Below are 23044 nucleotides of genomic sequence, written 5' to 3' on the forward strand. Positions count from 1 at the left end.
TTTTTTCAGGTGGATTTCCGACCACGCCCTGTTCCTGATTTATACGAAGCTAGCCGACACTCATTTTACTGGGGAAATTTGGATAGGTGAGCATTCGTTCCTTGCCTAGTCTTACAGAGCAAAATGTTTCATATCAACGAGCCAGTTTTGGCTTCCTTTTTGGAAATACAGTAAGTAAAGCCTCGTTTTTAAGCGTAATTGGCAAAACACGAATGTCACTGTTGACGAATCTGCTCTGTTTACCCAAGGGGAAGCAAATTCTTATTGGTTGTAAGTAATGGTACCAAAACATTGTCAAACGTAGCATATGTGAGATTAGACCTTAATGCTAGTAGTGGGACTTGACAATGTTTTGCTAAGTTTGCTCTAATCCCTACAAAAATCTTGCTTCACGTTTTAAAACTGTCAGTACTTCATTGGGAAAGAGTTGGAGCAAGGTGGTACACTATGGCTCACATTGTAAAACAGGACTCAGAGTTGACGAAATAGTGTGAGGAGAAATGGGGTTTTTGAAAACTAATTTTATGTATCTGCTGCCTTTTCTTAATATCATAAATTTAAAAGGTAAAAAGACTCAACTCCTGAAAGATACTCAAACTGTTTAATTAAATCCAACTGGAAAGATTTTTTTTCCCATGTGATTTGAAGTCATTAAAGTAAGGAAGGATCAAGTCATATTCACAAATGAGACTAATGGACCTCTTTCAGGGAAGTTAGACTGTAATTTTTATATTCTTAAATTATATTGCTGACAAGATTATTTTTTTCGGTATTTTAAGATAGCTAAACTGTTCCTTTCAGAAATAGAGTCCTATATCGCATTTAAGACATGCCCTTGAGCAATGTATCTTTTTTGGGCAATTAATATGTATCTCTTAAATTTCTTAGAATATATCTCAGTATAAATGCTCCGAGTTAAAGTACGACACACAACATAATACCTCCTTCTTTTCTTTAAAAATAATTTTTAGTGCCAGGTAAACTAAAACGCCTCCATGGATGTATAGCAACTGTATAGACATTTGTTCTGTTTATAGAATTTCTTATTGACGCTATGTATTGGTCCTTCACGGCCCCTTCACTCTACCAGACAGGCTGCTTGAACATCAACTGAATAGCCAATACTAATTGCTCTGATTTTTTATTAAATATTTAGTTACTAGCTAAATTAAAATCTTTTTTTGTCTGCTACTAGTTTTGAATATCTGGCTTTCGGCATATTAATTTTGAATATCATCATGAGTTGTTCTTAACCAACTTATTGCCGTTTTAATTCCCGAAAGTTCTGGTACCATTTTGGATTGTTTAAGGACAAGTGATGAACACATGCAGTTGGATAAGCTGCAATTTAGTAGAAAGGATTGAGAGGCAGAAAAATTACATTTAGTGAAATAGGTAAAGTTAGGTTACTGGCTGCGTGAAACGTTTTTAATGCATCTTTATAGTGTAACTTAAACAGAGATTTACCCTTCTTACTTAAACCCAAATTTTATAAAAACCTATATATTTTCGGTCCGCTATTTGAGCAAAAAATATTGACCAAAATGATACCAACTGGAAATGAACTCTTTGTAATTATGAACAATGTAGTTTGACAATTTTAATGCCCCTCTTCAATGGTAGAAAAGAAGAAAATTTGTCATCCTGTATTTAAAAATTATATTTTAGCTGAAATTAATTCAGCTAAATTTAGTTACATTTAATTTGTTGTCATTCAAAAATTTAATTTTCAATGGATCTAACTAAACTGAATCACATTTAATTATATTTAATTAGTCTGATTATATTCACTAATTAAAATTATAGTTAGATTAGATATAATTAGCTTTGGGATTTTGAAATTAAGCTCTTAAAAGAGAAGGTATTCGTATTTAACACCCAATGAAATACGAATATAGTTTACTTACATTAGAATAAAGATCGGATAGTTTTCATATCAGGTCACAACTGAAAGTTTTTTTTTATCTTTATTATAAATTTCACCACATATACATGTGACCAAGAGTGGGACAGATTGCCTTTTTATTTGTCTGAAACGAAATCCAAAGTTCTGTTTTTGAATGATACTATTTTCAACTCTGCAAATAGTTGCTCTATTAGAGCCGATTTCGCTTCTTATGTCAAGCAAAAAAGAAAAAGAAAACAACAATGATAATACGGGCAATCCTCGTAATTGGCAATCCTTGAAAGTAATCAAGTGTACATCAAGTGACTAGTAAAAGAAAAATAGTGTTTCCCAAAAACTAATAAAGTAAAGTTTTCACGGATTTAATTATTCAATGTTTCAATTACGTAGGGGAAAGCTCTTTCTTTAAAAAATTTTGTTGTAGACTTTGTTCAGGCATAACAAATGAGGCCAGGTCTAGGGGTGCGGGGGGATGACTAGGGAAAATTGAATTTATTCGGCGGTTAAGGAGAGTCAATTTTTTCTCATTTTCTCAAGAGTAACCAGATTGAATCTGCGGATAAGAGAGGTATAAGGAACTTTATCTTCATTAACGATGGTTCCTTGGAGATGCCAAAGTGTCATAAGACACTATGGTAGAGGAGTTTGTGAAATGTTTATTATCAAAATCTGTTTCTTTTGAGTGGGTTCTTTAGGATCAGGACGTTAAGCTAGGAGTCATCAGACTTAAATATAATAGTCATGTCTGATTTATTTGTTTTCATTTTCAATTTAGGATACTATTGAAACTCAGTTCAGTGTTTGTTGCGCAAAATATAGTCTTTTTCGTGTCTTTATTCTTTTCTTTAGCAAAGCATAACAGTTCTTTGTAAAAGTTTAGTCGTTTTTTTAGACACGGAGCAGAACAATTTCTTGATAAGGAGCCCAATGGAACATTCTTACTGCGAGCAGAAAGGTTACCTGATATGAAGCCTAATGAGAGAGGTCTTTACTGGGAGCAGCAGGCCTTCTACTGGGGAAGAACGGAAGAACGTAGAAAGATTTCTTTTTTCGTAAGTTTTAAACGAGACAACCGGTCGCACCATGCACAAGCTAAAGAGTTGGAAAGGAATTTTAGACTGGACTTTCCCCATTCAGATGGTTTTAAGAGTGACACAGTATGTGGCCTCGTGGAGCACTACATGGAGCATCCATCCTCACAATTCCTCTTCATCGACCATTTGTCTTTCCATTGCGCGAAATCTGTCGAGCTGTGATATGTAGCTGTGTAAATTATAACGGAATCTCATGTATGGCAGCAAAAGGGCTTATTCCTTTTTCCTGTAGTGATTTCCTTGGCCAACACTATTATATTGGAGAAACATTGGAGTGGTATAGGAGGCTGGATATTGTGAGTAGTCCTCGACTTTTGCTCCTAAGTTTATAACTTTTACTCTTTGTATAAGAATCTTCCTTTGTTTCCGTAACAGTAAACGACATTTATTTTTCGAATATAAAGTAATATAAATAAAAAGAAAGTTTGAAATTTGATTCAATAGTGTGTACTTATCTAAACTAATATACGTCTTTTGGTGACATACATAATACATTTGTAATTCCACTTTAAACTGTACATTTGAAAAAAAGAGAAGCTTGACCTAGCTAGATATTTCTAGTCTGAAGAGGCATAAATTAGAATGTTGAGAAAATTGTAAACTGTCAACCAAAATATAACCAAAATGTAGAAAAATGTAAACCAAAATCTAAAGCATTAAACCCTATGAGAGGTAGGTCGGGTTTTTCAGCTTTCAGAGAAAGGCTTTTGGCGTGTTCTGGTAAAAAAAAATGATACGATACTGCGCTAATTCAAGTCGTCTTAGATGTTGAAGACATGAAAAATCTAATGGAAGTGGCACATCCACGGTCCATCCTGAAGTTCCAGCTGGATAGAATAATGGGTAGGTAAAGGGATCCACACGATGGCTGGTATTTCTTAAACTGACAACATTTTTGCCACCTTGTTTTACGACAATTAAATTTGACGGCAAACAATGGTCAATATTAGGTTTAAAAACAACACGTACTTTATTAGATACAGGAGGGTTGAACCGTCTGTAGTCCGAACCATATGCCAAAGTAAAAATAAGCTGCGCATTCGGAAGTTGTTGTTCCAGTAATGAGGCACGTTGATTTACATCATCCCCCACTTCTCGAATCCTCATATAACCTTTGGGATGATTGTTCATCTTGAAATATTTCTTCCGACAGATGTATTAAGGTACGAGGGATCCCAGATTTTACAGGATGTGCAAGGCATGTGTCGACTGCCACATCGTGGTCTAAAAACTACAATTGACAATATGCAGGTGGTTCAAAGTCGTATTGAGTGGTATGTCTGGGATGTTCCGCTAAATTGATTGTGTGGTAAATTTTTCCAGCTAATTTGAAGCTAAAAACGTTACGACAATAGATGGTTCGATCGTCGCTTACGTTGAATGAAGCTAAAGTGAAACATGAATTTAAGTTTCGGATTTGTTTATGGAACTAGTGAACACATACACAGTTGAAGGGTCCTAATGAATTGCAATTAATACATGCATAGTTTTCGGCATAGTTGTAGGTTAGTAATGAGTTCTCTGCTATAGCTTGTTGCCGTCAAATGTTTTGACAGCATTTTTGTCCTTCATTTTTGTTTTTCATTCGCTGCGATTATCGCTTTTGCTTTTCTCGTTATCGATGATTTCTTTGTGCTTCCTTTTTATTGTGGATTTGTTGCGATTCGCGCTTTCACTTGTTTTCTAACCAACTATTTCTATGTGCTTCATTTTCGTTAATTCGTACCTTAAACATTTTTCCACGCCCTTTTCTTTAGCTGTTTTGATTGGTTCTTGTCACGTTTGAGGGTCCGGGCTGTTTGACAACATTTTTGTGTTGTTCCAACGACGGATGATTTTCAGCAATTGTGAATTTGCGGTTTTTGGGTCGACCTTCAGGCATATTTTAATTTTATGCTAATGGATGCTTTTAATAGCTCTGGAGCTGAAGCACCAACAATTGAAAACGCGCAATTCCTTCATCCGACACTCATTCTAGTTTTATTTTAACCTCGTATTTCTTTCTGCTTCACTTTCGTTCATCATTATCTTTAAAAATTTCCCATAACCTTTATATTAGTAGTCTGGAATGGTCTTGGGACGTATAAAGGTCTAGGTTGTAGGACAAAAATTTACTACTGTTGTTCAAACGAAGTATTCAGGGCTCTGCACGGTGTTAAGTATTTTTTAAACTAACAATATTTTTGCCATGTTGTTTTACAACAATTTTATTTGATAGTAAAAGATGGTCAGCATCAAGAATAGGAAAAGTGCAAATTATGTAACGTGCGGGAAGGTTGGACCGTCTATAGCCCACGTCATCTGGCACTATAAAAGTATGGTACACATTTCGATACTATTTCCCCAGTAAAGCAGTATATTGATTTGTAACACTTTTATGTTACTAACCATCTAGTTTTGAATAACGGGCTGGATGAGTTCATAGTATTAAAAGACCATTGTTATTTTTTTTGTGGAATATGCCATTTTTCTTTTTTGTGTGTAAATTAAGTAATTGCCAAGTGAAATCGATTGAAGGGCGTTTTTTTCAAAATTTACCATTGGGTTAAAATTATATTATGGGAAAATATTTGTACCGAGTTTAAACTAAAGCGTACATCAAATTTAGATTATAGTAAGCAGAGGCTTCATTGACCAAATTAACTAAAGAAAACAAGTTTTTTTAACTGAAAGTAAGGAGCGACATTAAAACTTAAAACGTACAGAAATTATTCCGTATATGAAAGGGACTGTCCCCTCCTCAACACCTCGCTTTTTACGCTAAAGTTTTTTATTGTTTTAAAAAATTAAGTTGTGAGACAGAGTCAAACTTGAACGTAAAGAGCGAGGTGTTGAGGAGGGGACATCCCCTTCCATATACGGTATAATTTCTGTTCGTTTTAAGTTTTAATGTCGCTCCTTACTTTCAGTTAAAGAAACTTGTTTTTTTTAGTTAATTTCTGAACGTTTTTGAATTAATGGAGCTTTGATTTTGGCTCACCGTACATGAATAATTAAAACGAAATTTGCATAATTTTACTTTTTTGGCTAAATAGCTTTCTAGAATTTTTTTTCTGACGTAACTTACGTAACGAACTTCTATATTCGTATGTTTTTATAACGTATATTAGGAAGTTCGCCCCCCTAAAGTTCGAATTTTCTTCGAATCACAAACCCCTGAATCACAAAGGTCGGTTAATTAGAATAGATAGTTCTTTTGAAAGTACTAAAAAAAACTTTAGCATAAAGAGCGAGGTATTAACTAGAGGGTGAACCCTCTCATATACGTAATAATTCTTGTTCGTTTTAAGTTTTAATGTTGCTTCTTACTTTCAGTTGAAAAAAACTTGTTTTTTTATTTAATTTCTGATCGTTTTTTAAATAGTGCTTGGAAATCTGGCGCCCCCTTCATTGAAATGTCCCTTCCCCCAAGGAAATATCTTCCATGGAAATATCCTCCCCCGTAACCCCTACTCTGACCCCGACCCCCCACTAGAAATAAATTCCTCCTGAAAACGCCTGTATACTTCCCAATACTATATGTAAACAATGAGCAAAGTTTATAACTTGCGGCCCTTCCCCCGGGAACAGTGGGGGATTATGTCATCCTCAAAGACATATTAAATATATTTTTGACTATGCTGAACAAAATGGTCATCTCAAATATTTTGATTGGGTGACTTCGGGAAAAAAATGAGCCTGGGAGGGGGCCAAGTTGCCCTCCAATTTTTTCGGTCACTTAAAAGGGGCACTAGAGCTTTTAATTTCCGTTCTAATGAGCCCTATCACGATATTCTAGGACTACTGGATCGATACGATCTCCCCTGCGGGAAATTCCACATTTTTGCAGATAGGAGCTTGAAACCTCTGTAGTATGGTTCTCTGATACGCTGAATCTGATGGTGTGATTTTCATTAAAGTTCTATGACTTTTAGGGGTCGTTTCCCCCTTTTTTCGAAAATAAGGCAAATTTTCTCAGGCGCGTAACTTTTGATGGGTAAGACTAAAATTGATGAAGCTTATCTATTTGAAATCAGCGGAAAAATATGATTCTTCTGATGTATCTATTGGTATCAAAATTCTGTTTTTTAGAGTTTCGGTTAATATTGAGCCGGGTCGCTCCTTAAGTCCATTACCACGAACTGTTTGATTGTCCATATCCTTGAAACGTGTTGGTCTTGTCCTACTGGATTTCATATATTGCTAGAATTACTCATCTCTAAGTCCAAACACCCTCGACTTGTACATTTTGTATTATATTTAATCCATAGTATGTGAATACTATGTGTCATATGAATCATTATATCATATGTGAACACTACCATAGTGTCATAAAACACTATGTCAGTTTTATTGTTAAATGAATATTAACCCTTTGGAAATACTTAAATAGAACCAGAATCTTTAGATATGTCCTTTTGTTTTGCATGGAAACACCATGAAGCTCGAGCATTATTAATTTAGATTGGGGTCCTTATACACTCCTCTACGATTTAGTCTTGACCCATGGATTGTATCTTGTACATTACCCTTGTTGAACAGCATGCAATGATAAATACAAGATAATAACTTATTGACCTCGTCGTAACATATGGCTGTCAGTTCGAAATTTTAATTTTTCATTTAAACTCAGTTCTATGTATTCAAAAACCTACTTTTGCTAGACCTAAATTAGCCAGCCCTTTAAAATGAGCCCTTAAACGGCATTCTATGATGCTCCAGCGCCCCTCTAGTAGCTAAAGAAAAAAACGGGAAAAAAGAGGACACAACGAGACTACCCATGAATTTTAGTCCAACATTTTCTGTGGATATTCATTTCCTTGTGTTAATATCATATGTTCTATAGCTTATACCTATCTGTTAAATTATCTAATTTTGTTCGGACTGGAGATGAGAGAGGAGGATGGCTTATTTCTGTGCTGAAGTTGTTCACCTTATATCTTTTAATTACATTATTGGAGGGCTAATAGGAAAAATCAAGAGTAGTAAATGGATATTAACAATTTATAGACAAATGCTGTTGTAAATGAAGGAGCTTTACAAGTTTTGCCCCGTTTGCTGCAGTATCCAAATTTGAATGTAAAGAAAGAAGCCGCTTGGACTATAAGCAACATCATAGATGGAAATCCTGCTCAAATTCGAACTGTCCTCGACTCAGGATGCTTGACACCCTTAATAAGCGTAAGTCCTCTATCTTAATAATAAATATTTCTGACTCGTCACAGATTTTGGCTCAAAATGAATAGATGCAATTGAAATGAATGACCGAGTTAGTTTAACTAACTTGATTTTATTTGTTTATGGAAAATGCTGCAAAATCTGAATTGACTAAAATTATAAATAAGGTGTCCTATTTGCGGGCTAAACTAAACGCTGGTTATTCTCAATTTTGATGTCAATTTTTCTCTGATAATATATTGCGTATATTACGAATAATTTATTTGTTTATTAATTATCGGTTCTTTTAAGCATTTTGCTTTATGTAAAGATGTAAAAGGATCCGTGATTGAATAATTTCCTTGTTTCTGATATCTATGTATATCGGAGTAAATGAATCATTTGTTGAGAGTGGTCTGATTTCAAGACCAGCGGGTGAAAGTGTCGTTTAATTGCTTTACCGGTTCTTGTCATATTTACACTAGTTGATATGATTATCTACTGTTTATTTATAATTCACTGATGATTGTTTGGTTTAATTTTTTTTTACCAATTCCGGCTTGATGCAATGATGTTCATATTGCTTATCTTTTTTCAGTATTTAGAAGCCTATAAAAAGAAACATTTGGCGTACCTGCAGTGCAGTATATAATTGAGTTTTACTTTCTCGTTTTTGTTATTTGTTCTAAGCGCTGATTTAGATCTTAGCTCAAGCATTCGTCACTAGATCATGTATAACCGCTAAATTTATGTGTATTTCTCCTTTTTTTTCGTTTATTGCTCCGTCTTTTCCATTTGTGTATGACGGGTTTTCTGATAAATAATAATAATAATAAAATACTTCTTACAAAACAAAAATGTACATCCCAAAAATCACAAATTGTTCTTACAAAATACTTCTTACAAAACAAAATGTACATCCCAAAAATCACAAATTGTTCTTACAAAATACTTCTTACAAAATAAAAATAATTCTTACAAAAGAAGAACTACATACTAAAAAATTACAAATTGTTCTTACAAAATACAAAATACTTCTTACGAAACAAAGAAAAATAATTCTTACAAGACAAAAATTCATGATAAAAAAATTGCAAATTGTTCTTACAAAATACTTCTTACAAAACAAAAAATAATTCTTACAATGCAAAAATACATCTTAAAAAATCACAAATTGTTCCTACAAAATACTTCTTACAAAACAAAAATAATTCTTACAAAACAAAGATACATCCTAAAATACCACAAATTGGCATTGAAAAATACAAAATATAGTGTGCCCCCCCTCCTCCACACTAACTGAACCCAAACGAACCTAGTTTAAAAGCAGTTATCCTAATGCAACCTAGCTGAAAAATTGGTTAAGTTGCCATCTATCACCATAATGGAATGAATGGCAGTGCTTGGGGTAGTCAAAATATACTTCCATTTATGACTGTAAATGAATAGGTGGCAGCACTAGAGATTTGTCCAAACCCCATATTTTCTGATGTTATCGAAACTCACCTGATATTATCAAACATTAGTAATTTTTCTTTATCAGGACAATGTGGAAAGGTTTTTATTTTTCTTAGCTAAATCCCAAAATAATATAGTAACACCACATTAGCCTTCTGGGTCATTTTTGATACAAGACATTGGAGATTATTGGCGATTTACAGAACTTGTTATTAGAGGTGTTAGATACTACCTTGCCATATTACGAGTTGTTAAATGATGTCTTACCGATGTGTGATTTTTTAGGATGTATTTTTGTTTTGTAAGAATTATTTTTTGTTTTTTTAAGAAGTATTTTGTATTTTGAATTGATTTATATGAGGCAAGGGTTTGCTAGCATAAAATTTATTGACATTTGGGCCCTGTAGAGGGACATAGGGCCCTCCAAAGGTTGACCGGAGAAGGCTCTGGGTTAGTGGGGACATGATTGACCATAAGTTCTTTGAAAAAAAAGCCATACGAATTGATTCATATGAGGCAAAAGTTCCAAGCTGAAAAGAATCCTTAAAAAACATAAACTTAATGTCACCTTTAAAAATTCAAATACTATACAGAGCTTTTTCAACGACGGCAAAAATAAAACCAGCCCCATTCTGGGTAGTGGTGTTTATAGAATTCTTTGTTCTTGTTGCTGTTTTTATGTTGGTAGAACCCAACAGCAATTGGGGGAGAAGTTATCTGAACATAGGTCCTCAATCGACAAGGCCATGAGGCTACGCCAAAGGCCTGAGGTTTTTTATTCCGCCTTGGCTCAACATGTGTATGAGAGTCCACACCATCACATTTTGTTTGACGAAACATTGTTGTCCCCGTTAAAGGTCTCACGCAAGTTTTCAGGGAGGCAGTTGAAATAAAAAAGCACATTCACCAAAAAGGTAGCTCTCAATAGAGACACTGGAGAAAGTTTTCTAAGTCCCATTTATCATGAAATTATTAATTCTGATGGTTTTTACATACATCCACAAAATTATATTGTGCAACCAAATAAAATCTCTGATAATAATCTAACTGGAAAGCGATTAATCTTTAAAAGTGCTTTTTGTAAAATAAAATTGTAAAATGCCATATAGACTTGTGGTTTTTATTTAGTTATCCTTTTACCGTTACTGAGAAAGGATCGTCCAATTTTAGTTTTTTGTTTTTATTTTAAGGTTTGTTTTTTTATAATTTTATCAGTTTTATTCTGCTCTGAGGACGGCCAAGCGGAGGTCTTGACCGAAATATTTGCATATTTTTTCATTTTTTTAACTGGCTGTTAATTGTCCTCATTTTCTTCCTTTCTTCGCGATTATATGTTTTATCATGATTAGCCAGTGTGGTCTCAGAAATTATTTCTTTATAATTGATTTATAGCTGGGATAGTTTACTAGCACGAAATTTATTGACATTGGGGTCTCTGGATGGAACATGCCCCCCCCCTCTGAAGTTTGAATGGAGGGGGCTCCGGTGAGATGGGGACATGGTTGATCGCAAGTTCCCTCTCAAAATCCCACACTAATCTATGTATAGGAGGCAAAGGTTTGCTAGCATGAAATTTAGTGACATTGGAACCTCTGGAGGGGGTTTAGCATGAAATTTATTGAAATTGGGGCCCCTGGAGGGGGACATGGGGTTCTCCAAAGATTTGGCCGATGGGACTTAGGGTTGGTGAGGATACGGAGGACCATAGGCTCTATCACCGAATCCCATATTAATTGATTCATAGATTGCATAGTTCACTAGCACGAAATTTTTTGATATTGGGGTCCTTTCAGAGGAAAATGGGGCCCTTCGAAGGTTGACCAGCGGGGTTTTTGGGTTAGTAGGGATATGAATGACCATAAGTTGCCTCTAACGTCTTGAAGAAAAATGTCTTGAAAAATTTCTTGAAACAGACAAATGTCAAGACAAATGTCTTGAAACGTCTTGAAAAATGTCTAGAAGAAAAACGTTTTAAAAATTTCTTGAAAAATGATTGAAAAAAGAAGATTTCTTGAAAAATGTCTTGAAGAAAAATGTCTTATGTCTAGCAAAAGCCTACGTTGTTTACATTTGTTTGCATAAGTAAACAATAACATCTGCTAAACTATAACGTAACTACCCCCTGTGCACATAGGCGCCCATAAGCTGAATTCCAGGGGGGGGGGCAAACCTCATCTAATTGGCATTTTTAATGCTATATAATAGAAATCTCAGAATAAAAATATAAAAATAAGGCAGCATCATTCAGCCAGGGGAGGGGGGGAGCTCCCCCCTGTCCCCCCCCCCCAAATGGGCGCCCATGCCTGTGCATGAAGCGTAAAATGTAAAAATTAGCACGTGCGTCTTGGAGAATGCCCTGAGGCAATCGGTGCTAAACCTTCTTCGTTATCTTAAACCAGTATAGAAGTAAAGAGTAGCCCCTAATGGCCTCATAGGTCGTAGAGACCCCATACTACTCCTATTGCTTATTTATAGTACAGTATTTGGTATTTGGAAGCATACTAACATTTTTCACGGGGGGGGTGCTGCTACTATTGACGCCCTCCCCGTGATACAAATGTTGCTACCACTTTTTCTGCTAAAACTAATGCTTCTATTGACGCCGCCCCCCATGCCTTCTAAAGAATAGAACATAATTTGCACTTTACTGAAAACAAAACACATTTAAAATATTTTCTCCTCTTTTAACGTTGGTGAATCGAAAACTATTAAGACTTTCAGGAATGAATATCAGTATCTATATTAAACTGTCAATCTAAATTCATTTGTTTTTTTATATTTAATAATCATGTTTTTATTTCATTGTTGTTTTTATTCAGTTATTCAGTGTTGTTGTTTTTATTCATATTTTTTTGTTCAGTTTCAAACTTTCTGTAAATTTTGAAACTAAGCTGGGTAGGACTAACGCTCCCTATACCAGAACATAATTTGCACTTTACCCAAAATGAAATACACTTTAAATGTTTTCTCTTTTTTAACTTTAACAAATTGAAAATTATTGAAAAGTATTGAAAAAATTATTGAAAACCCTTTCCCAATAACAAGCCCTATATGTAAACAGTCAGCAACTTGCGTAATATACAGGCTTTGCCCCAGGGTCTGAATTGGGTTATTTCATAGTTTTTTGGTTGGTATAGCTGTATAGTTTTTTTTTTTTACCTTTAGACTGGTTTGGACTAAATGACTATTTACGAATTTTGTCAGATGTTTTGGAGAGAAAGTGGCTAAAAAGAGGCTGGTTGTCCTCTGGTCACTTTTGACCCTTAAAAGGGGCACTAAAGTTTCAATTTCCAGTCAAATGTGTTCCCTCCAAATTTGTTTTCGTCTATCCCTTCCATATGAAGTGGCTGTGGGGAAAATACAACACATTAATGATACATTGAAGCCTTTCGGCCCTCTACTGTAGGCAACACTAGAGCATTGCTTCTTCCAGTTTTTTTCCAGGTTTCACTCACTTATTACAAACAACAAAAGCACGAAGAACAACAGGGAAATCTTGTTGCAAAACAGTGGAGATAATTTGAATGAATATTTCGGCCCTATGTCCAAGGGCAGTCCTCAGCAAGACAAAAATATATAAAAGAAAAAAGACTCACCGCAACATGCGACCAATACAACCAAAAATAAAAAAAAATTTCAAAGCAGTCCTAGCATTCTTACTTCAGCGAAGTTCAACCATGATAAAAAGTAAGTTAAAACAAGGCGCTTTAATGATATGAAAGAGACATAATTTAAAAACATGTTCTTATTGCCAATCCAGCCTTTTTGACAGCTATCCTCAAAGGTCTTTTTGTGATCGGTTCTGTGTTAATGTCTATTGGTTTTTAAAAATATTTTGTAATATCATTTTTAATTAAATTTGTGTATAGAGCATTTAGTGTATATCCCCCCAAGTCCCTATTAAAGGAAATATGATTATTAATCTTAAGTCTGATTTCAATTGATTCTCGGACTACCTGCTTTACGCCTAGTTCATTGCTAATAAGGGTGGATTCATCAAAAAGTATATTGTGGCTAGGATTTTCAAAAATATGGCTCCCTAATGCAGAATCAAATGAAACAGTGGAAATATTAGAATTTAGAGCTTTGACTATATCATCTTTATGCTTTTATTTTTTTTACTCACTTATTAATAATGATTTATCTTCGTACTAAGCTTGAGTTATTATTTGAATTTATTTAATTTCGTCTTTGGTTTAATGCCCTTTGCTTTTCTTTGAAGAACTTTGTTTGTGGGATAAGTATTGTTCCACAATAAAGTACATATTTTCTAATCATAGTCAAAGTCTTAGGAAGTATCCCCGTAATTTTAGTTTAATTAATTATTTTTAAGTTTGTTTCTTCCTCTACTTGACTAAGGGCTACTGATCAGAACAGAATATAATTCTTTATTTGCCCTCACTTTATGTCTTATTTGTTATTTCGGTTTTTAAAATTTTGGTGAAGAATAGAAACCCTGCATTGCAGTCTTCACTAAGTTTGACAACTGAAACGTATGTATCGTCTCCTAAACCTTTTAATCGTCTAGCCCTCATCTTCTTTTATAATCAGTTTTCTTCAGCCTAGCTAATTTGTGGTTTTTGCATAGTATCCCCTTGAAAACTGGTGCATGAAGGTTGAAGCGAACAAATTTATTAGTTTGCCCCTGCGATTTATGTATTTTCATCGCAAATGCCGGTCAGAGTAGAAATTAATGTTGGTGTACTGTATATCCAAGTTTACCTTTACTGGAGTCGAGCGTAACCCTGGAAATGTGAATTTCTTTTACATATTTTCCCCCAGTAAGAATTTTTGCTGTAATTACTTTGTTACACAGTAACAACCAGGTGTTTTTCATTACACAAACTCTATGAAATATCTAAGTTGCGCATAAGCATAACTATTATATTTATTTTTTTTGGTTTTAAGTCATGGAGTGACAAATTTGCAGTCTCAATTTAATTGAGGAAGTATGGACTGAAACAAATACGTGAAAATCTGATTGAAAGAAGTGTAAGATATTTATTTAAAGTGATTATTCAAAACACTAATTTCAATAGCGAGAATTTGTGTTCTAATCATTCACGCATAAATTCCATGCGTAATTCCATAATTCCATGCTAGGCACACAGGAATCACGGGTGCAGCTACAGTTTTAAGTTTGGAACAAGGGATTTAAAGAATGTGTCGACAAAATCAACCAGTATGCCGAGAAATGCGGAAACATAAGCTAAATTTTTAAGGTAAATAGTTAAATTTTCCAAGCTGTCGGCACGCGGTGCCAACACCTTGGAACACCCCCCCCCTTTCCCTTTTGCTCTGCCCTTGACTAGGTATCATGGTTTTAATGGATTGCATCTTGGGTTTTTCACCCACGCTAGTGAACATTCATTAAACCAAAATGTTTGGTTTATTGTATTCTTTTTACTTGCTTTGGCAGAAAATGTACGTTCTTGAACACGCCATTCATTTTGAACCTTGTTGCGCCAGGTGTGTAATGACAAGTATGAACAACAAATATACTTTGACTTCATTTGACTCACCTCTGCTGCTCTATCCACCATGGTCAGACTTAGCTGTGTGCTCCACCCCGAAGAACTTTACTAGCAAAAATAACCTGAGGAAATCCGGTGCCATCTTCTGGTTAAGTTGCGCATAACAAAATTGGCCGATATCTGATTGTGCACTAACCCCCATATTAGCCCAATAATATTGGCCCGCCGATGTATCGGGCGGGCCCTAGTACTTTGTGAATCCCGCCTTTTCAGGATTGACTCATTTATTTTTTTCTAAGGAAATATGTTTGAAACATTTCCAGCACTGACCTTTTTTTTACTGACAAACCAAGTGCTTCACCGCGGTTGCTTTGGAATTTAACAGGTAAGTACCGACGAAATTCACCTCCGGTTACTAGAATTTTCCCTCTAAATACTAAGTTTGGATTTGCAATTGACCAAAACAACTGGTTCACATTTTTAACTCATACTATGGTAACATTGTTGCTTCGTCAAAAAGGAAAACTTCCACTTGAGCGAATTCTAAAGCTTTGTTTAAACCAGGTATTATACTGGAAATTGAATATAAGGATAGTGGATCTTTCAAGCTAAATGTCCTGTTTGTTTTTTGTCCAATAGGCAATAGAGTTCATGCGGTTCCAGTAAACGTGATACATTTTACGTTACAATTTTCGCCACACAGAATATGATGCAAGGTTTTATACACACAAGCTTTAATGGTACCGCCTGGTCCTTCTATGAAATTTTTTTTCTAAGATAATTGGGATACTTGGCAGCCTGTAAAATATTTTTACAATTTCTATCTGTTTTCCTTGCAGAAATCGGTACAAACGTTCTCATGTGGCAGTTGACACATTAGCACGATGCCCCTTTAAACCCCTTTAAATGAAAATTACAGTCACTTAGCTTGAACAGAAAGGAAAATCTGTTGACTTGTAAAACAAGGAAAGTAACTGCAACCACGATATAATGCATCGACAGCATCTTTTTTTTTCGCCGTTTCCTTCTCTCAAGATAGCTGGGCACTGGAACATCGTAGAGAGCTGTTCAATAATTCATGTTAAAGGAAAGCGCCAAATCTAGTGCCTTTTGTAATTAAAAAAATATATAAAATAATATAAGTATTTTTACAAAAAACTGCATTTTTGTATACAAACTGCTGAACGTAATCAAAAGAAACGTATGCACCCAGGTCATCAAAAGATTACATCTGCAGTATCTCAGGAACGGCTAAGGGTTTCAAGCGGAATCAATGTATAAAAGTCTGTCGCGTAGCCGAGCCGGGGCTTTAATCTATTGGGGTTTTATGTATGTCTGTAGGCAGTGCTTCTCATGTAGCATATATCTTATGCAGTATTAAAGTTATGTCTTATTTAGTATAGGCAATATGCAGCTGACAGTAATTTCATAAATATTGAAGATTTGTGTTCTACTTGGTATTTTTGTTTAGATGCATGAAAACAGCCAGTATGAATGTCAGAAAGAAGCTTTATTTGCTGTAACGAATTTGATGATCTTTGGTACAGTTGAGGAAGTCACAGAGGTCTGCAAGGCTGGTGCTGTTAAGCCAATTTGTGATCTTTTCTCGGTGAAAGATGGGGAAATATTGCCATCGCTTCTCGTTTGTATTGAAAATATTTTGAAGGTATGTTTTTCTCACTAGTAAAGATAACAACCAATATGTTGAGCCCCAGACCCTTTCAGAACCAAAACTGTGTGAGTGGATATTGAATTGATGCTGTTTGGTAATTTTTCTTATCTATTATTATTTTTCTTATATGTGTATTCTTACCTAAAAAAGATCTTATTTTTTCTTTCTATAAATAACCAAAATAGGTCAATATGGTTTCAATACGGCCAAAATAGGTTTTCAGAAGCGTGCGAATATTAAGTAATGAAGTTATATGTTACTCCATGTATTTGTTTTTACTATACCTTGCTATGTATATGATTTGTTTTAATCCATATTTGTGTGATTTCAAATTTGTATCGAACCAAAAAGTTACACTTGGATGTTAATTTATCCTTAAATTGCTGAATATCTAAAAAATTGCACTTTATCGGGAGTTTTTTGTTTTTTTTGCTAGCAGATGCTCGTGGGGATTGGGGGGAAATTAATCATAATGTTGAAAATGTCCGGGCATAATCAAAAACATAATACTGTAACCCATGCCAAAAAATGAAAAAGGACGCATATTTCGATAAAGAGGAAAAAAAAACATAATTATCTGTATAAAATTCAAATCTCTTTTATATGAAGCTAGACTTTGAAGTTTGTAGGTGCCATGGTAGGGGTACCAGAGTACCTTCTAAATTGCCATTCGTTAAAGAAAAATCACACACTAAATTTACATGTAAAAAACAAATTTTAGAAATATTTTGAGGTTTTTAAGTGCCTCAAATTTAAGGAGGGTATACTAAAGGCTTTTCACAGGAATCCCCTAAGGACAGGTTTATGTACTTCATAGCAAAATTTCAGTTACTGTATATTAAGCAATAATCACCACGAAAAATACTATTCCATCCGAGTGTCTAGGGCTATAATGAGGGAAGGATAAAGAATATTAGGTGACGTTACGGATGAACGATATTAGATGGTTAAAATTTGTTCTTTGGCCAATCAGCTTGGGCCAAAAGCAGCCTCTGGGGGTGATGAAAGGCTTTCATAAACATAATACCTGTATGGTGCTATTTCTGTCAGTGAGAATTGAAACTGTTAAAATAAGTAGATATCCCGTATTTATTAGATACAATAATTTACTCATAATCTCCGTCAGAATAGGCTCTCCTTGAATCTATATTCTGTCTCCTGTGTTTTCAACATTTTTGGAAACGCCATTGGAAGCCTTTTTGGAACTTATCCGTGGATGCTCTGTCGCATTGTTTTAGAATTCATCCACTTCTTGACAATTCTGGCCCGTAAGTTCTCTTTCGTACCTTTGATAAAAAAAAAGATTTGTCGTAGAGAGCTTATAAGTCTGGCGAATACGGAGATTGAAGAACAACTGAGGTGTCGTGGCTGTTCAAACCAGTATGGCCCATCAATGCCAACTGTATGTTCCTTTAAAATCGTGTGTTTCTGTTCATCCTACATCCAAGAAACAGCAGAGACACCTATGTAGGTCCATTGTATAGTAGTTTGTGCTTTTGGACTGGGTTCGTCATGGTCAATCCTTGGGGGAAAAAATCGTTTTCTTAACTTTCACTCGGCTACGAACTTGACGAGCTATCTTACGTTTTTGCTCATCATCTGCCCTTCACTGCGAAGATGTTATCTTTGATTCTGGAAAGCCATCAAATGGTTCCCAAGTTTCTTCACCCCGAGTTTTTAATTTTAAAGTTAATAGTTTCTCAAAAGAGAAGCCGATTCTTTAGTAATCCCTGAAATAAGCCTTAAATCACCTTCCCAATCACATAATCAAACACGTCAACAATCCCTTAGATCTCAAAGGGTGTCTGCAAGGAATGCAATTATTAAAATAAGAAATCAATTGACATAGTTCTCCAATTTATTTCATTGCTGGTTCGTTTTGGTTTGAGCGAATGAAATTTGTTTCTTTTATTTCTCAGTTGTTCGCTAGTATCCGTTGATGGCTGTTCTAATTTTTTGGTTTTTGTGCAAATCGCGGATATTGGCGAATGACTCGCTTTATGGTCTCGTATCTTTAAATTTCGGGGTTTTTTCATTGTTTTTTTGGTTTTTTTTTTCACATTGATTTTCTGCGTTTGTTTTGTTGGTTTTTTCTCCGGCATTTTCATTGAATATACTATTTTGTTCGCGCTGAAGAAGAGAGGTGATTGTTCTCTCGAAATATTCGGTTTGTGTGTTTTTTCAGTATTCTTGTTTGGCCTTAAAAAAAACCCATTTTTGATGATTTTCTTTTTTATATTATGGCAGGTCAATGGGGTTTTAGAAATTTATCTTTCTAAAGTCTTTTTTGGCTGATTCGGAATGTTCTAGCAAACAAGGGGTGAGACATGTCCCATTTTCCTTTTCATCTTCTTTTGAACATTTTTTTTTTTGGGGGGGGGGATAGAAAAGATAGAAAATGAAGATTATGCTTTCAACGTAGATTAGGTATTATAACAAGTGTTTGGCAAAATTTATGCACATGACTTGTTCTAAGTTGTTGCTTAAGATGAGATCCGACAAGGTGCAGAAACAAACTTTCCTTGATTGTGTCTATATAAAAGTTTGTATTAAGCTTTATAACTATGCACCAATGTCATACTGAAACCGGTCTTCAAGTACCGCCACCAGGCTCAATATTTTTTTGTTATGTCCTTTAATTTCACTTTTCGGTTTGGAAACGATTTTAAATAAAAAAGCAAAAAAAAAATCTAGATAAATTTTCATCAAAAGGAACTGAAGAAACTTAGAAAAAGCTACAAAATATGTCTAGGTCTTAAAAACAAGATGGGTACTTACTCTGGTAAATATGATAAGCTTAAAAAAAGAAAAGTGTGGCTCCTGGTTACCTAGGCAGTGTCATATAAAAAGTGGAAAGGGCCTTGTTTCAGGTAGATTCTGTTGTTGTTTTTTTTTTCAAAGAAACCCATTTGAACTCCAGTTTCTTTATGGACTAAGTTTTAAACTTAGTCCATAAAGAAAGACTAACATTAAATCACTCGGAAAGGTCGGTTCTAATGCTTAAAACATGTTTTAAATTAGAATGACGCTTTTGAGTGCCGAATCGGAATATATTGGAAACAGTTCTCATTTTAATGTAGGCTACTTTTGTTAAAAGAAACTCGTCTTTTTAATTATTATTGGAAAAAAAACTACGTTTTCTAAAGAGTTAAAGAGGCTGAGTCACATGTTCGAACCTTAAAACGTACAGGGATTAGGAGGTACAGTTGGGGAGCTGTCCCCCCCTAACCCCCCGCTTTTGCAGCCTCTTTTGTTAAGATTTTTTAAGTCCTGTAGCTGCCATCAGTTGGTAGTACCAACAGGAATGAAACTGTTTCAATGGCATTTTTTTTAAATCTTCAGAGAATTTGGCAATGACAACTCAGTCTGTTACAGTTATAACTACAAACTTGTCTCTGTGCCAGGCATAGTTATCTATTCAGTGTGATTATGTTCGATGGAAAAATAGATGAACCTGAACCTACCTGAACCTAAACTGCTTGTTTATGCTGAGCCCTTCTTCTGTTCCCTGTTTTTTCTGTTCAAAATTGTTAAGTTCATCACATTATAGCTTGTTATCGGTTAGGGAAAAATCTCATGTAAAAAATCCAGCAAACAGGCTCAGTATTGTTTCTAATCAAAGCGATACAATAGGATGTTCTTACGGTAAAAAATTCAAGCAGACTTCGTTCGTGTTGCAAAGCATTTCTTTGCAAGGGAAAAAGCGGGGTTGAGGGGGGGGGGGCGGCAGACCCCCAAAATAAAAATCTTAACAAAAGAGGCTGCAATAGCGGGGGGTTTTGGCGGCGGCAGGCCCTCCAACTGTACCCCCTAATCCCTGTACGTTTTGAGGTTCGAACTTGTGACTTAGCCCCTTTAACTCTTTAGAAAACGTAGTTTTTTCCAAATAATTTATGCACGTTTTGGTACAGTTTATTACTTATTATTGCTTGACTAACTGTTAGCTGATCATGTCAGGAGTTAAAGTTGGGGGGCTACCGCCCCCCAAAACCCCTGCTTTTGAAGATTCTTTTGTTAAGGCTTTTAATTCCTGAATACTCAAATCAAATGCACAGTAAGATTTTCTTTTTTCAACTTTTCTTCGAGTATACGTGCATACGGCATGTTATCAAAGCAGTGGAGACTTACCTGTAAGCTGAAGGCCGACTGTGAAGGCCGACTGTGATATTCTTCTGGAGACGCATGTTGAGCCGAAGGATTTAATAGATTGGATTTAAAAAAGGAATTGAGTTTCTTTTTTAAACTTTAAATTTAAGAGATACTACTTTAAATTCAATATATAAAAAATTCACTCTGAGGGGGAATCGAACCCGGGTCTTCCGCATGACAGACAGGAATAGTGACCACTGTACCATCAGAGAATATTGTTAAATTATTTTTAGTCACTGCAATCTATTTTCGACGCAAGCAAATACAAAGTAAGATTTTTGTTTTTAGACAAAAAAAACTTCTGGGAAAGAGCTGGAATTTTTGGAAGCTTGCAGTCGGTCTTGTCAGGTTAAGAGGACTATTTTGATCTAATTTAATAATGAAATACTATGCTTTTAGGAATTTCAAAATTAACATGGGCTCTTATAGGAAAACGAGGTTTTTCGTAAATGTAAAATCGGGGGATAATTTTTTCGGTCCGAAAATATCAAAAGGCCCTAACAGGTCGAATTCCGCTTCGAAAAAGTCCTCATTCACCCGGATCCGTTGCCAACTGTGGCCTGTAGGCGTGTCAGGTAAAAAAAATAACTTGATATTTGGTTTTTGGAAAACAGGGAAGAAGTGATCGGATTGAGATTTTAAGGACAAGTTCCCAATCCATCGGAAAGCTTATCCTCTAAATTTTAGGCCGATCGGACAACGTTAAAGGGGGGGCGGTGGTGGGAGGGTCGAAACTTCCGGCCCACTTTCTCCCATGAAGATAAAGTCGGAGGGGGGTGAAATTTTGCATGTTCTTAGTTTGAGCTTATTAGGCTACAAAACGCGATCACCGCCGTCTCTCTGCGACCGCTAGGACCGGAAATCGCTTAACATTGTGGTGGGTCGCCTCTTTAAAGAGGCACAAGTGTGCCTCCTTGACAGTATAATTTTTCCTAATATTTTCCTAATAGTTTTCCTAATATTTTCTAGTTTTGAAAAAAAAAACATCCTGTATTTACTTAAGAATTAATGCCCTTTCTTAGATTTTACAGTAATTTCCAGGCTAAAATACTTGACATAATGCCAAAGTTCTAGTAAAAAACGATTCTGGGCAATTTAATTGAGTCCACATTGTTGCAATCTCCAAGATGAGATTAAGAATTATAAGCCCCCCCCCCTCCCCCACAGGAATATACATTGCATTGAAAAATTTATCAACAGAGGAAAGTAAAAAATACTCCAAACTTTAAACTCGTGGTAATGTGAAAGTTATCAACGGAATGAAAGTTATCAACGGAGGAAAGTGAAAAATACTCCATAATTAACTGTTGGAAATGTCAAAGGTTGTGGTAAGACTAACCCCCCCCCCCCGCGTAAATTTTCAGATGCCGCTAATAGTCTATATAGTAGAGAACCCTTAAAACGAGACTGCTATTGATTGTAAAGATTTGTCAATACAACTAGTTCATACCACAGAATAATCGGTAGCAGTATGATAAATAATCGCCATGAACTTCTAAAGTGATTACGCACGAAATCCTAGCTTTCGAGATATTCAAAATGTTTCTTTTCAAAGTTAGCTTTGCATACATTGCATTCCTAATGATCAAGTCCTATTTTGAAGCATACGATAAAGGCCCTAGATCATGAGAGTTGCTTGTCGTATTGCCATCTTCTTTTTTTTACCAAAATGAGTTTATTTTGCAGATGGGTGAAAAAGTCAATCACCAAAGCCTTTTATTGATGATTAAAAACATTTTTCAAACAAAATATAGATTATTTTGCTTGGAATAGAAAAACATCTATTTTGTAATATGTTCAATGTCAAACAGAAAATTCAACCCGATTGTTGATATATTAACTTTTGAATAATAAGAACCGAGTACTTTAAAGGGGGAATTGCATTATATTCTTAGAGTGGTTCGGTTTGAGTAAGACGAGAAATTCTTTTAAATGAATTGCCTAATTGTTTCATTGAACCCAAACAAATAGTTATTGCTAATCCTTTCGATTAGCAAAACTATTTCCAAAACTGGAGTTAATAATTTTATAACAGAACTTACAAAGTTTTGAAGTGCAAACAAAAAAATTTGTAGTTTAAAGTACTTTTGAACTCTTTTTGAGTTTTACGGGCATTTGTTTTTCAGTTTCTGCATGATTCTCAATAAAATAAAGA

The 23044-nt window shown here is 35.1% G+C and overlaps 1 protein-coding gene across 1 annotated transcript; it reads left to right on the forward strand.

Annotated features, from left to right (window-relative positions):
• On the forward strand, positions 1–22662 carry LOC148945215 (uncharacterized). The gene is made up of 5 exons (XM_089098977.1): positions 1–86; positions 2799–3296; positions 7990–8160; positions 16540–16734; positions 22576–22662. Exons 2-5 carry the CDS (start codon positions 3066–3068, stop codon positions 22660–22662), a joined length of 684 nt encoding a protein of 227 aa, XP_088955103.1. The 5' UTR covers positions 1–86; positions 2799–3065.
• The last annotated feature ends 382 nt before the right edge of the window (positions 22663–23044 follow it).

This window comes from Artemia sp. Qi Xiang Cuo, chromosome 13 (assembly GCF_049724085.1).
Source record: "Artemia sp. Qi Xiang Cuo chromosome 13, ASM4972408v1, whole genome shotgun sequence".
In the NCBI taxonomy this organism is placed as follows: Eukaryota; Metazoa; Arthropoda; class Branchiopoda; order Anostraca; family Artemiidae; genus Artemia; species Artemia sp. Qi Xiang Cuo.